General features: G+C 39.4%; 1 protein-coding gene across 1 annotated transcript in view; it reads left to right on the top strand.

The window, feature by feature from the left end:
- LOC126204141 (sodium channel protein Nach-like) overlaps positions 1-17,108 on the top strand; it is a 194,085-nt gene that overhangs the window by 159,395 nt on the left and 17,582 nt on the right. The window contains exon 10 of the mRNA XM_049938551.1: positions 13,650-13,762. Coding sequence (XP_049794508.1) covers positions 13,650-13,762 — 113 coding nt within the window. The remainder of the gene's footprint in view (positions 1-13,649; positions 13,763-17,108) is intronic.

The following is a 17,108-nucleotide window of genomic DNA, read 5'->3' as shown; positions in this document are numbered from 1 at the left end:
TCTGTTAGGTACAATGCACTCAGCTTTTCACTCTCATTAAGTTGTACCTGATGTTTTAGCAACAACCTCTGTGGTGCATTCCATCTTTAAGCCCTCAGGTTTTGAAATCTCATCTGATGCAGCCTCCAGCAATCAGGGTGACTTTTCCAAAATCTACCCCTTTTTCTAGCCCTCTCCAGTCCTTTTCCTTCACCCCTCTTCCACCCCCTTCAACTTTTATGCCTGAAGAAGGCGCCACTTGTTCTGACACCTTGTCTAACTTCACCACTCGGTGAGTAGATTCTTTATCTATCCATTTACAGACATTCTGAAAAGTGAGATATGTTTACTGAAGAAAGAAATAGGAGACCAAAAGTCTCAAGAAAACTGTAGTAGTGTGAGAACATCAATTGTGGTCAATAACAAAGAAGTTGAGCAAAATACTAATAATAGACAAAGACATGAAAATTGGCGAAGTGTTAGAAATTATCATTCTTCAAAAGATTGTAAAGCAGGCATCAACTCACAGCAGAGTGAACATTGCTTGGAAGAACTTTCTTCAAGAAACTACCAGCCACCAAGAACTGATAAAATAAACCCTTTTGTAGAAAGGCAAGGGCAGAATTTAGCAACTGAGCTGAAATCTAGAACCAGGCACAATATGACCAGCATAGTGAAACAGGTGTTAAATTCCAGGTGGTGACTTGTATGAATCCTGAACTGGCAACACTTTCAACAAACAAAGACCTTTTCATGTTCTTAGCAGGAACAAACAATTTAGAAAGAAATTAAGCTAAAAACATACTGCTCGTACTCAAAAGAGGACCCTACAAGCAGAGAAGCTCAAATATGATGGTCTTCTCTGTCCCACATTGTCACAACTTACCAGACTGGTCATGTGTAAATAAAGAGGTATGTAATGGAAACAAAGAGATCCTAAATACATACACAAAGTTTGAAAATGTAACATTCGTTAATGTAAGCTGTGCAGGAAGAGAATTCAATGCAACCGGTGGTCTAAACTTCAACAGACAAGGGAAGGACTTCGTAATAACATGGATCCAACAAACAGTAGAAAGTAACTTGAATTTGCAGTATTGGCTACAGAGGTCATTCCCCTCAATGACAAAAGTAACAAATTCTCAGGAAAAATAAATACAACATGCCAGGTCATCAGCATGACAAGAGCATTATTTCTTTACATAAATAAATCTCTCTACCAATGTTACCCCACTCAATGACACTGTGTGTGATTTATATAAGTCTCTGCCTCACATATGAGAACAATTAACCATTTTTCCAATGTTATGTATAACGTTTAGGAAACAAAACAGGCGATTCTGAATAACTGTCATCCAAAGACAATGAAACAAAACAAAATTACATTGTAAAATTAGTTCTTCACAATTAGATAAATGACCATCGGAATAGTGTTCAGAGATGTAGTTTGGATGTATCAGTAGCTGAGAAAAAAGGTGAAGTAAAAATATTTAGACATTAGTATAAATCTATATCTACATCTACGTGATTACTCTGCTATTCACAATAATTTGCCTGGCACAGGGTTCAATGAACCACCTTCAAGTTGTCTTTCTACCGTTCCACTCTCGAACGGCATGCGGGAAAAATGAGCACTTAAATTTTTCTGTGTGGGACCTAATTTCTCTTATTTTATCGTGATGATCATTTCTCCCTATTTAGGTGGGTGCCAACAGAATGGTTTTGCAATCAGAGGAGAAAACTGGTGATTGAAATTTCATGAGAAGATCCCTTCGCAACAAAAAACACCTTTGTTTTATGATTGCCATATATTCACGTATCATGTCTGTGTAACTATCTCCCCTATTTCATGATAATACAAAACGAGCTGCCCTTCTTTGTACTTTTTCGATGTTATCTGTCAGTCTCACCTGATGTGGATCCCACACCGCACAGCAATACTCCAGAATAGGTTGGACAAGTGTAGTGTAAGCAGTCTCTTTGGTAGACCTGTTACACCTTCTAAGTGTTCTGCCAATGAATCGCAGTCATTGGTTTGCCCTACCAACAATATCATCTAAGTGATCGTTCCAATTTAGGTTATTTGTAATTGTAATCCCTAAGTATTTAGTTGAATTTACAGCCCTCAAATTTGTGTGACTTATTGCATAATCAAAATTTAGCTGATTTTTTTTAATAATCATGTGAATAACTTCACACTTTTCTATTTTCAGGGTCAATTACCACTTTTTGCACCACACAGATATCTTATCTAAATCATTTTGCAAGTAATTTTGATCATCTGATGACTTTACAAGATGATAAATGACAGCATCATCTGCAAACAATCTAAGATGGCTACTCAGATTGTCTCCTGTGTCGTTAATATAGATCAGGAACAATAGAGGGCCTATAAGGTAACACTTCCTTGGGGAATGCTGGATATTACTTCTGTATTACTCAATGACTTTCCATCTATTACTACGAACTGTGACCTTCCTGACAGGAAATCACAAATCCAGTCGCACAACTGAGGTGATACTCCATAGGCATGCAGTTTGGTTAGAAGACACTTGTGAGGAATAGTGTTGAAAGCCTTCTGGAAATCTAAAAATATGGAATCAATTTGACACCCCCTGTCGATAGCACTTATTACTTCATGAGTATAAAGAGCTAGTTGTGTCTCACAAGAATGATATTTTCTGAATCCGCGCTGACTATATGTCAATAAATCGTTTTCTTTGAGGTACTTCATAATGTTCGAATACAGTATATGTTCTAGAACCCTACTGAAAATCGACATTAGTGATATAGGCCTGTAATTCAGCGCATTACTCCTACTTCCCTTTTTGGGAATTGGTGTGACTTGAGTAATTTTACAGTCTTTAGGTATGGATACACTAAGCAGATTCAGAAGGATGTAGGCTACAGTACGTACTGGGAAATGAAGCAGCTTGCACAGGATAGAGTAGCCTGGAAAGCTGCATCAAACCAGTCTCAGGACTGAAGACCACAACAACAACAGGTATGGATCTTTCTGTGAGCAAGTGGTTGTATGTAATTGCTAAATATGGAGCTATTTTATCAGCATACACTGACAGGAACCTGTATGGTATAGAATCTGGACTGGAGGCCTTGCCTTTGTTAAGTGATTTAAGCTGCTTTGTTACACCGAGGATATCTACTTCTACGTTTTTAATATTGACAGTTGTTCTTGATTGGAATTCAGGAATATTTACTCTGTATTCTTTGGTGAAGGAGTTTCGGAAAACTGTGTTTAGTAGTTCTGCTCTAGTGGCACTGTCATCAGTGACTTCATCATTGTTATCGCGCAGTGAAGGTATTGACTGCGTCTTGCCACTGGTGTGCTTTATGTATGACCAGAATCTCTTTGGGTTTTCTGCCAGATTTTGAGACAGAATTTTGTTGTAGAAATTATTAAAAGCATCTCGCATTGAAGTCCACGCTATATTTTGAACTTCTGTAAAACTTTGCCAATCTTGGGGATTTTGCGTTCTTTTAAATTTGGCATGCTTTTTTCATTGCTTCTGCAAGAATGATTTGACCTGTTTTGTGTACCATGGGGGATCAGTACCATCACTTATTAATTTATGTGGTATATATCTCTTAATTGCTGTTGATACTATTTCTTTGAAAACATTCCACAACTTTTCTACACTTACATGATCAGATCAGGAGTGAAGACTGTCTCTTAAAAAAGCATTAAGAGCATTTCTATCAGCTTTTTTAAATAGATATACTTTGCGTTTATTTTTGATGGTTGTAGGTGTTATGGTATTCAGCCTAGCAGCAACTGCCCTAATCCATGTATTCATCACAGCACTCACAATTTGTCCAGGATTATTTGTTGCTAAAAGGCCAAGTATGCTTTTGCAACCATTTACACTTCAAGTGGGCTCATGAACTAATTGTTCAAAATAATTTTCTGAGAAAGCATTCAGTACAATTTCGGATGATGTTTTATGCCTGCCGCCAGCTTTAAACATATAATTTGCTGCATATCGAGGGTAGATTGAAGTCACCACCAACTATAATTGTATGAGCAGGGTACTTATTTGAAATGAGACTCAAGTTTTCTTTGAACTGTTCAGCAACTATGACTTCTGAGTCAGGGGGATAGTAAAACGATCGAATTAATAGTTTAGTCCGATTGTCAGGCATAACCTCTACCTATACTATTTCACATGAACTATCTACTTCAATTTCACTACAAGGCAAACTAAATCTGACAGCAATAAATACTCCACCACCAACTGTATTTAATCTATTCTTTCTGATCACTGTTAGATAGTTTGAAAAAATTTTGGCCAACCTTATTTCCGGCTTTAGCCAGCTCTCTGTACCTACAACTATTTGAGTTTCAGCGCTTTCTATTAGGGCTTGGAGCTCTGGTTCTTTCCCAACACAGCTACGACAATTTACAACTATAATACCAATCGTTTCTACAACTATCTTACTGTGTTTTACCTGCCCACTTTTAGACTGACGCCCCTTCTGTGGTTCCCTGAGACCCTCTAACCTAAAAAACCACCCAGTCCCTTTCACACAGCCCCTGCTACCTGTGTAGCCACCTCATGTGTGTAGTGGACTCCTGACCTATTAAGCAAAACCCGCAAACCCACCTACTATAAGAATTCTACACCAAAATGTTAAGTATGTGTCAAGTAAATTATAACAGTTAGAAGTAATTGTAGCAGCAGAAATACCACCTAAATTTATTATGACAGAACATGAATTAAAAGAAAATAAAATTAATGTTTACAACATACAGGACTGTGAAAAAGTGGGTTATTTCTGCAGATGTCAACATAAATGTGGAAGAGTTGCAGTATATGTACAAAATGAAATGAGGGATTACATACCATGGACAGTGGACAACTGTACAGGAACTTTTTGAATCAGCAGCAATACAGGCAATGTTCAAAGAGGAAAAGTATTTGATATTAGGGACATACAGACCACCAAATAATCATGTAAAAGGCTTTCTAAAGGAGCTAGAAGTTCTGTTAGACAATGCTGTTATGTGATTCACACACATAACAGTAGCAAGTGATCTAAGTATTAACACACAGAAGGAAAGCTGTCATACTGGAAGTTTCAGTGGTCTAATTAACACTTATGGTCTAACCCTAGTAGCAAATAGTTCCACAAGACGCAGTAAAGATATAGAGACATTAGTAGATCATGTAATTACCATATACTGACAAAAAGTACAGATCATAAACACAGCCTTTCGTGACCACTATAGGATATTAATAGACATATCAGATAACATAACAATTTCAGAAAAATCTTTAGAGAGTTCTGACAAACAAAGGAAGCAAACCTGCGAAGGCTGCAAATATTAATGCAATCTGAATACTGGAGTGATATGTACCAAACAGCAAATGTAAATGAGGGATGGCAGTCATTCTCCAAAATGTTATCCTATGACATGGATCTTGCATATCCATTAGAATGTAGGAATACAAATGTTAAGGGCAATAAAAATTGGGCCACAGCAGATGTAAAATGAAAGAGGGAAGAGCAAAAAACTATGTATGAACAATCTCAGGGGCAAGAGGAGATCATATAAGAAATTGATAAAAGAAACCAAATCAAATTACAACATAAACAAGATTGCAGCTTCTAGTAATATACAAAGACCATATGGTCACACACAAAGAAAGAGAGGGAACATATAGACATGAAAAACAGTGAAGACATAACTATAAAGAAAAATAGGAAGGAAGTTAGGGACCCTAAAGAAGTCAGTAATATTTTAAATCAAGACTACATTGAAGTAATGGACAAATTATTGGAGCAAAACTCTCCTGATACAAAATACATACAAAGTACTCCTCACAAGACAAAAAGTTTGTTCCATCTCCCAACAAATGAACCTGAATTAATAAAAATAATACACCAGTTAAAAACAAGATATACTGAGGGACTGCTGTGGCCAAGCAGTTCTAGGCACTTCACTCTGGAAAAACAAAACCACTACGGTTGCAAGTTTGAATCCTGCCTCAGGCATGGATGTATGTGATGTCCTTAGATTAGTTAGGTTTAAGTAGTTCTAGGGGACTGATGACCTCAGATGTTAAGTCCCATAGTGCTCAGAGCCATTTGAACCATTACTGAGGGACTAGCTGGTATATGTACTAGACTAATTAGCTGCTGCCTGCAATGGGTGGTGAGGCCTCTGACTTTTCTCATAAACACAACCATTGGAAAAGGAATATTCCTGACATGCTTAAGAAAGGGTAAAGTGAGCCCTATTTCCAAAGCAGTCAACAGGAAGATCCACGAGATTACTGACCAATAACTATTACACCTGTCTTTTATAAAATAATAGAATGAGTAATTAAAGACAGAACAGTAAATTTTATAGAAAAATGCAATACCTTGAATGATGTCCAGTGTGAGTTTAGGAAGGTAGATCCACCAGTACAGCATTAGCTGAATTTATGGCAAGTGTAACTAAGACATTAGACCAAAAATAGAAAGTTTATGTCATATTTCTTGACTTTTCAAATGCTTTTCGATTGTGTATGCCCCAACGTATTATTAAAAAAGCTTAAGTGTTATGGTATAGAAGGGAAAGCAGCCAATTATAATCATCAATGGAAAATATATAACAGTGTGTAGAAATAAAATGTTAATCCTGGATATATTAAATACAGAGTGCTTCAAGGATCAGTGTTGGCCCACTACTTTTTGTTTGATAACTAAACGATATGCTCAAAATAGTAGGGGAAAATGCTATCATGTATGCAGATGACATTTCATTTGTTTTAAGCAATGTTTCCATGTTGTTGTTGTTGTTGTTGTGGTCTTCAGTCCTGAGACTGGTTTGATGCAGCTCTCCATGCTACCCTATCCTGTGCAAGCTTCTTCATCTCCAGTACTTACTGCAACCTATATCCTTCTGAATGTACTTAGTGTATTCATCTCTTGGTCTCCCTCTATGATTTTTATCCTCCACGCTGCCCTCCAATGCTAAATTTGTGATCCCTTGATGCCTCAGAACCAACCTGTCCCTTCTTCTGTCAAGTTGTGCCACAAACTCCTCTTCTCCCTAATTCTATTCAATACCTCCTCATTAGCTATGTGATCTACCAATCTAATCTTCAGCATTCTTCTGTAGCACCACTTTTGAAAGCTTCTATTCTCTTCTTTTCCAAACTATTTATCGTCCATGTTTCACTTCCATACATGGCTACACTCCATACAAAGACTTTCAGAAACGACTTCCTGACACTTAAATCTATACTCAATGTTAACAAATTTCTCTTCTTCAGAAACACTTTCCTTGCCATTGCCAGTCTACATTTTATATCTTCTCTACTTTGACTATCATCAGTTATTTTGCTCCCCAAATAGCAAAACTCCTTTACTATTTTAAGTGACTCATTTCCTAATCTACACTCCTGGAAATTGAAATAAGAACACCATGAATTCATTGTCCCAGGAAGGGGAAAATTTATTGACACATTCCTGGGGTCAGATACATCACATGATCACACTGACAGAACCACAGGCACATAGACACAGGCAACAGAGCATGCACAATGTCGGCACTAGTACAGTGTATATCCACCTTTCGCAGCAATGCAGGCTGCTATTCTCCCATGGAGACGATCGTAGAGATGCTGGATGTAGTCCTGTGGAACGGCTTGCCATGCCATTTCCACCTGGCGCCTCAGTTGGACCAGCGTTCGTGCTGGACGTGCAGACCGCGTGAGACGACGCTTCATCCAGTCCCAAACATGCTCAATGGGGGACAGATCCGGAGATCTTGCTGGCCAGGGTAGTTGACTTACACCTTCTAGAGCACGTTGGGTGGCACGGGATACATGCGGACGTGCATTGTCCCGTTGGAACAGCAAGTTCCCTTGCCGGTCTAGGAATGGTAGAACGATGGGTTCGATGACGGTTTGAATGTACCGTGCACTATTCAGTGTCCCCTCGACGATCACCAGTGGTGTACGGCCAGTGTAGGAGATCGCTCCCCACACCATGATGCCGGGTGTTGGCCCTGTGTGCCTCGGTCGTATGCAGTCCTGATTGTGGCGCTCACCTGCACGGCGCCAAACACGCATACGACCATCATTGGCACCAAGGCAGAAGCGACTCTCATCGCTGAAGACGACACGTCTCCATTCGTCCCTCCATTCACGCCTGTCGCGACACCGCTGGAGGCGGGCTGCACGATGTGGGGGCGTGAGCGGAAGACGGCCTAACGGTGTGCGGGACCGTAGCCCAGCTTCATGGAGACGGTTGCGAATGGTCCTCACCGATACCCCAGGAGCAACAGTGTCCCTAATTTGCTGGGAAGTGGCGGTGCGGTCCCCTACGGCACTGCGTAGGATCCTACGGTCTTGGCGTGCATCCGTGCGTCGCTGCGGTCCGGTCCCAGGTCGACGGGCACGTGCACCTTCCGGCGACCACTGGCGACAACATCGATGTACTGTGGAGACCTCACGCCCCACGTGTTGAGCAATTCGGCGGTACGTCCACCCGGCCTTCCGCATGCCCACTATACGCCCTCGCTCCAAGTCCGTCAACTGCACATACGGTTCACGTCCACGCTGTCGCGGCATGCTACCAGTGTTAAAGACTGCGATGGAGCTCCGTATGCCACGGCAAACTGGCTGACACTGACGGCGGCGGTGCACAAACGCTGCGCAGCTAGCGCCATTCGACGGCCAACACCGCGGTTCCTGGTGTGTCCGCTGTGCCGTGCGTGTGATCATTGCTTGTACAGCCCTCTCGCAGTGTCCGGAGCAAGTATGGTGGGTCTGACACACCGGTGTCAATGTGTTCTTTTTTCCATTTCCAGGAGTGTAATTCCCTCAGCATCACCTGACTTAATTCGACTACATTCCATTATCCTCGTATTGCTTTTGTTGATGTTCATCTTATATCCTCCTTTCAAGACACTGTCCATTCCGTTCAACTGCTCTTCCAAGTCCTTTGCTGTCTCTGACAGAATTACAATGTCATCGGCGAACCTCAAAGTTTTTATTTCTTCTCCATGGATTTTAATTCCTACTCCAAGTTTTTCTTTTGTTTCCTTTACTGCTTGCTCAACATACAGATTGAATAGCGTCGGGGAGAGGCTACAACCCTGTCTCACTTCCTTTCCAACTACTACTTCCCTTTCATGCCCCTCGACTCTTATAACTGCCATCTGGTTTCTGTACAAATTGTAAATAGCCTTTCGCTCCCTGTATTTTACCCCTGCCACCTTTATAATTTGACAGAGAGTATTCCAGTCAACATTGTCAAAAGCTTTCTCTAAGTCTACAAATGCTAGAAGCGCAGGTTTGCCTTTCCTTAATATTTCTTCTAAGATAAGTTGTAAGGTCAGTATTTCCTCATGTGTTCCAATATTTCTACGGAATCCAAACTGATCTTCTCCAAGGTCAGCTTCTACCAGTTTTTCCATTCGTCTGTAAAGAATTTGTGTTAGTATTTTGCAGCTGTGACTTATTAAACTGATGGTTCGGTAATTTTCACATCTGTCAACACCTGCTTTCTTTGGGATTGGAATTATTATATTCTTCCTGAAGTCTGAGGGTATTCACCTGTCTCACACATCTTGCTCACCAGATGGTAGAGTTTTGTCAGAAGTGGCTCTCCCAAGGCCGTCAGTAGTTCTAATGGAATGTTGTCTACTCCCTCGGCCTTGTTTCGACTCAGGTCTTTCAGTGCTCTGTCAAACTCTTCACGCAGTGTCGTATCTCCCATTTCATCTTCATCTACATTCTCTTCCATTTCCATAATATTGTTCTCAAGTACATCGCCCCTGTATAGACCCTCTATATACTCCTTCCACCTTTCTGCTTTCCCTTCTTTGCTTAGAACTGGGTTTCCATCTGAGCTTTTGATATTCATACAAGAGGTTCTCTTTTCTCCAAAGGTCTCTTTAATTTTCCTGTTTTCCTGTAGGCGGTATCTATCTTACCCCTAGTGAGATAAGCCTCTACATCCTTATATTTGTCCTCTAGCCATCCCTGCTTAGCTATTTTGCACTTCCTGTCGATCTCATTTTTGAGGTGATGGTATTCCTTTTTGCCTGCTTCATTTACTGCATTTTTATATTTTCTCCTTTCATCAATTAAATTCAATATTTCTTCTGTTACCCAAACATTTCTACTAGCCCTCGTCTTTTTACCTACTTGATCCTCTGCTGCCTTCACTACTTCATCCCTCAGAGCTACCCATTCATCTTCTACTGTATTTCTTTCCTCCATTCCTGTCAACTGTTCCCTTATGCTATCCCTGAAACTCTGTACAACCTCTGGTTTAGTCAGTTTATCCAGGTCCCATCTCCTTAAATTCCCACCTTTTTGCAATTTCTTCAGTTTTAATCTACAGTTCATAATCAATAGATTGTGGTCAGAGTCCACATCTGTCCCTGGAAATGTCCTACAATTTAAAACCTGGTTCCTAAATCTCTGTCTTACCATTACATAATCTGTCTGATAACTTTTAGTATCTCCAGGATTCTTCCATGTATACAACCTTCTTTTATGATTCTTGAACCAAGTGTTAGCTATGATTAAGTTATGCTCTGTGCAAAATTCTAACAGACGGCTTCCTCTTTCATTTCTTAGCCCCAGTCCATATTCACCTACTATGTTTCCTTCTCTCCCTTTTCCTACTGTCGAATTCCAGTCACCCATGACTATTAAATTTTCGTCTCCCTTCACTACCTGAATAGTTTCTTTTATCTCATCATACATTTCATCAATTTCTTCATCATTTGCAGAGCTAGTTGGCATATGGACTTGTACTACTGTAGTAGGTGTGAGCTTCATCTCTACCTTGGCCACAATAATGCATTCACTATGCTGTTTGTGGTAGCTTACCCGCACTCCTATTTTTTTATTCATTATTAAACCTACTCCTGCATTACCCCTATTCGATTTTGTATTTATAACCCTGTATTCACTTGACCAAAAGTCTTGTTCCTCCTGCCACTGAACTTCACTAATTCCCACTATATCTAACTGTAACCTATCCATTTCCCTTTCTAAATTTTTTAACCTACCTGCCCAATTAAGGAATCTGACATTCCACTCTCCAATCCGTAGAACACCAGTTTTCTTTCTCCTGATAACGACGTCCTCTTGAGTAGTTCCCGCCCGGGATCTGAATGGGGGACTATTTTACCTCCGGACTATTTTATCCAAGAGGACGCCATCATCACTTAACCATACAGTGAAGTTGCATGCCCTCGGGAAAAATTATGGCTGTAGTTTCCCCTTGCTTTCAGCCGTTTGCAGTACCAGCACAGCAAGGTCGTTTTGGTTAGTGTTACAAGGCCAGATCAGTCAATCATCCTGACTGTTGCTCCTGAAACTACTGAAAAGGCTGCTGCCCCTCTTCAGGAACCACACGTTTGTCTGGCCTCTCAACAGATACCCCTCCGTTGTGGTTGCACCTATGGTACGGCTATCTGTATCACTGAGGCAAGCAAGCCTCCCCACCAACGGCAAGGTCCATGGTTCTTGGGGGGAATGTTTCCATAGATAACTTAAAAAAGCAATCTTCTCCAAACATGGTCTATGGCAATAATTATTTTGGAGCAAATAATCTTTTTATAAATGTAGATAAAACCACATATTTGCAAATAGACGCAAACAAAACATCTACTGGTGACGTGAGCAATATTACTGTCAAGTTTGGATTTTTGAATCTGAAAGAAACAGAAACTTATAAATTCCTGGGTATGACAGAGGATAGATACTTGATATGGGATCAGCAAATAAATAATATTTGTTGTAAAGTGAGTTCAAGCATATCTCTAATGAGAAAAATGTCAAGGACTATAAGTGCACAAACACTGCTAACAATGTACTATGGGCCAGTTTGCAGAAAAATTTCACATGGTATCCTGGTCTGGGGAGATTCTGCAAATGTGCACATACAAAGTGTACTAAAACTACAAAAGAAGGCTGCAAGATGCATAGCAAAATTATGTCCTAGAGATTCATGTAGAGATAAGCTCATGGAACTAAATATACTAACAGTAGTATCACCACACACATATGAAACAATTATTTATGTAAAAAGTAACCAATTGCATTGTTAAACAGCCATAGCTATAACAAAAGAAATAATAATGATTATCATGTTGAAGGAAATTGGCTCAAATTAGCTGACAAAGGGTCTGTAAAAGCAGGATGTCTTCTATACAACAATTTGCCGAACTATATAAATATGATAGAAATTATGTCTGTTTTCAAAAAGATACTAAAATCTCACTTGATTAAAATTTGTCCATATAGCAAAAAATTAATGTAATGTACCATATGTAACTGTGCAAATACATAAAACTTCCAGAAAGCTTATTATGTGTGTGTCAGTGTCCTTTGTAATTTTTTTTTTGGAGGCTTATTTTCACGAAATAAGTCCTTTTACTGACTTATGCATGTAGATACATATTTCAGACTTCATGTAAACATGATGTGTCCAATACCATTATACAGAATGGTCCACAGACATAAATGAATAAATAAATAAATAAGTAATTCACATTATCTGCTCTGACTCTAGGCAGTAGTTCTGTAGACATCACTAGTTTGCAATTTATAAAACACCCTTAACTCCATTGATTTAACTATTATACTGCAGTTCCAATATCAACTCTCTTGTTAACTTTATCACTGTGAACTGTGTCACTCTGTACTGTTTTGTCATGTATTTATTGAGGGAAGACATTTTCCTGTATTGGCTGTTTTGTTTTCAAATAACATTTTTTTCATAATTCAACAATTAGGTAATTTTGGGCCCTTTGGCACTATCGAGCTGTATCATTGCTGTCAAAAACTGCAATGCATGTAGCATTAGATAGTCGACATGTAGAAAGAGACCTATTATGATGTCCATGGCTTCATACAACCATAGTAGTTACAGGAACAGCTATCTCAGACATGAAATACAGTTGTAAAAAGGATAAAAAATGAGTATGTATTTCATATCTGGGATAGATGAACTACTATGGTTGTGCAAAACCATTATTAGGGACACCATCACATGTAGCTTCCTCCATACATATGTATGGACTTAATTATGCTATATGCATCAAACTTTTTTGCTTTGATTTAGCTTGATAATGCCCAAAGGGACAAAATTAGCTAATCACTAAATTAAGTGATTATTTCAAAACAGAACGGTCTATGCAGGAAAATGATTTCCCTCAAGAAATTCACGGTGGATGCGGACCTGTATATGCAAAAGACATTTGTCAGGTAGGTCACATCAAGCTTACAGACTGAATACATTAATACAGTGTACATCTCACTATCTTAAACAATGCTACTTGTTCCTCTAAAATAGGGGTAGTCAACCTTTTTTACCTACCACCTACTTTTGTATCTCTGCTCACATAGTAAGTTTTTTTTAACTTCCACAAGTTCTACAGTAATGGTGGTGTACAAAGTAAGAAAGTAACATTACCTTCTAAAATTTATAAAGCAGAAAGTTAAAGCATATGATAATAATCACTTACAGAACGTTTTATGTCAAAATTTTATGAAAACCTTACAAAAATATCTTTAACTCCCAACTGCCTATCACCCAGCATGAAAGCTCGAACACCAACTAGTGGGCGGAAGGAATAAGGTTGACTACCACTGCTCTATAAGCATTCTATGATGTGTTAATCTCCTTTTCAGTGGAGGGAGCACTAATTATGAAAGCTTTGTGTCAGAAATTTCACTTAAAATGCACTCTCTGCCTGTGGAAAGGTTCAAGCGAAATGTTGTAAGGACCAAACTGGATTTGGTTGGTGAGTGCTATGGATTAGTCAATTTATTATAAGTGTTAATCTTATATGACCATTAAAATAGTGGAATAATCACTTAACATGTTTATTGTAGCTGCTATTTATAGGATTCAGAATGTGGCATGAATGCAGTTTAGCTAACGTTTGAGCCAGCACAGATTACACATACAAGTGGGTGCATCCACATGGATATTATTTAGTCTGGTTTAGCATCTGTTCAGACATATTGGTACAAGCACCAGATGAAGCGTCTGAAAATATTTCCCTACCTACTATTCTGTTTTCTTGCCTTTAATTGTCTGTGGTATGCATAGTTTGAAATGGTAGCTAACCAAATGGCAAACTGACCTTCTGCCATGAAGTAGAGTAGGTGGGGGGAAATCAGTTTTTGAACCTATTAGAAAATAGTGATTATGAGTTCAAAGACAACAACTCAGAGGAGAATGGCTGGAATCTGAAGAATGCAGAAGCCTAGCATAGTGATGATAGTAAGGGAGTGGAACTTTCAAATATGTTTTGAGACACTGCAGAATTTGAAGATATATGTAATGTAACAATTGTGATGGAACTGATAATGATCAAGAACCTGCAATGGTCACAATAAACTAACTTAGAAATCCACATGGCATGCAATGTCATGCATTTATGAGAAAAGATGGTTTATTCATCCTACTAACAATACACCAATGTACTTATTTAGTCTAATGCTTATAGATTGTAATTGATGATACAAATGTCAATGCATTGAATGCATTTCTGAGCAATATGAGGGATGGATCTAGGATCTGTAACTGGGAACATGCAAGTATAGAAGAACAGAAATTTTCCCAGTATACTGAATACTCTTGAAGTTTGCATTTCTGCCATCGAGCATGCTGCCTGTTGGTAGTGTGATTTGTGTTGCAGTTACAAAAATGGTACATGTGCAAAACACATATAGCAGATTAACAAATTGTCCAACACAGGCAGCCAGTGTCAGCCTTTGAATGCTCACGTCAATATGTCTGGCAGGTGCCCTTATGAAATATCTTATATGGCAGAAAATTAGGCCTAGTTGCACTCCTTAAACATAATAAATTATAGGAGAATTATTTGTCTTCTTTGAATTTTTATTATACATGAATAACATAAAATACATCTGATTACAAGCCTACTGAAAAGATCTGCTGCTTGAAAATAGAGGATCAGCAATGAGCGTGTGCAGACAGATGTACAAATATCATATACTCATTACATAATTATATAAAAGCGTTTATGTGTGTGTGTGTGTGTGTGTGTGTGTGTGTGTCTACTGCTGGTAAAGGCGTTAATGGCCAAAAGCTTTAATTGTGTGAATCTTTTTATTGTGCCTATCGCGACTCAGCATCTCCGCTATATGGTGAGTAGCAACTTTCCTTCTCTTGTATTGTTACATTCCATCCTGGATTTTCCATTGTTTGATATATTCATTACACTTTGCTAAAAACCCTCAGCTAGGGCACCTGGAACCAGACAAATGAAATGTATTATCTGGAAAGAGACCTATCTTGAGATGAAGCAATGACTTATTGGAGGGGGAGATCGTACTTAGATAATATACACATGACAAAAGATGTAAATATGTCACTTAGATGTACATGGTGAACATTGCAGATCATTTTTAAATAAATGTGCTGCGTACAGAGGGATTCTTCATAATATGGAAGGAAAAAAATATTCTGAGATGAGATGTTTACTTTGCATTTATTGCAGGAGAAGCTGTATGATTTATCATATTAGTTAAGGGCATAGTGTGGATTTCAACAATAGTGATGGTAATGAAGTTTGAAATCTTGACTACTGGATCTTCACCCTAAACAGCTACACCATCAACCACATCTCCTCTCCCACAGACCAAGCTTGGCAACCTCCTTAACATCCTCCAGCCTTCACCATTGCCTCACAGAACTAACAATAACTCATAATCACAAGACCTATTCGCAACAGTACACCAGGCAAGCGGTCTACCCGACGGGAGGCCCTCGTCACACGCCATTATTATTATTAACAGTACAGTGTTCTCAACCTCTTGTATGAAGCCACTCTCTCCTCCTGAGTTATCTGTATTATCCAATGGTCTCATTTGTAGCAGTAAACCCGCATTTAATCATGGTGCTTTGGTGAAGATCCTATTTCCTTCACACATAATGTCAACTGAAAATATCACTGTGCAACCCAATCCCAAAACCATTCCAACAACAAATCTGACATTGAACCCAGACTGGAACAGTTCGGACAACAATCTCAATTTGATCCACGACTACTACTTCGAAATTATCCCTTACAAGCCTTCCAAGAATTCCTTACAACCAGAACTGCTTCACAACCCGTCCTCAGATCCCTATAACATGACCCTACTCTGTCCTCTACATAACTCCAGGCTCTTCTTTCTCAAAAAGCTGATGAGGCCGCCATTAAGCTACCAGTGGATAAGAGACCCACCACTGCAGTACTTGATCAATAGGAGTATGTAAGTGAAGGTCTATGACAACTGTCTGTCACCTCTACATTCAGAATCTGCCACCACGATCCCATCCTTGTGATTCAAACTGACCTTAAACATCAGGCCCCTCACCGTGACTAACACCTCAGTCCATAGAACTTCTTACCCCACCCAAACCATGCACCCCCATCTTGTACCTTCTTCCTGAAGATACAATGACCCAATCGACCTGGCTGTCCCATAGTTGCTGTTTTCAAAGGACCCAGCGAATGAATAACTGCCTTAGTTGATCGACACATGCAGTCCATAGTACAAAGACTTGCCTTTTTATATTAAAGACACCAACCATTTCCTAGATTGTCTGAAATCTGTGCCCGTCTCACTCCCACCACACACCTTGTTAGTCACCATTGATGACACCTCCCTCCATACCAAAATCCCCCATGAACAAGGTCTGTCTACTGCTGAACATTCCCTCAGTCAGTGCCCACATGATTCTTAACCTATGACACATTTCCTGTTCGTCTTACTCAACTTTATACTTACCAACAACTACTTCACATTTGAGGAGCAGACGTATAAACATGTCAGTGGTACAGCCATGGGAACCAGGATGGCTCCTTCCTATGCCAGTCTGTTCATAGGTAGCTTGGAGAGGGTTTTCCTGGGATCCATAAGCATTCAGCCCCTGGTTTGGTTAGATACATTGAAGATATCTGTACCATATGGACTGATGGTGAAGCTGACCTGTCAAAATTCCTGGATCTCTAAGTACATTCTCCCAATTAAATTTCACATGGTCCTATTGTGAATCCCTAGCAATTTCCTTGGTGTTGATCTTATCCTGCACAAAGGTCAGCTAAGCAGTTCTGTTCATATTGAACCTAC

This window comes from Schistocerca nitens, chromosome 9 (genome assembly GCF_023898315.1).
Source record: "Schistocerca nitens isolate TAMUIC-IGC-003100 chromosome 9, iqSchNite1.1, whole genome shotgun sequence".
Taxonomy (NCBI): domain Eukaryota; kingdom Metazoa; phylum Arthropoda; class Insecta; order Orthoptera; family Acrididae; genus Schistocerca; species Schistocerca nitens.
The sequence above is the reverse complement of the archived record's forward strand: the minus strand, read 5'-3'. Positions and strand labels throughout refer to the sequence as shown.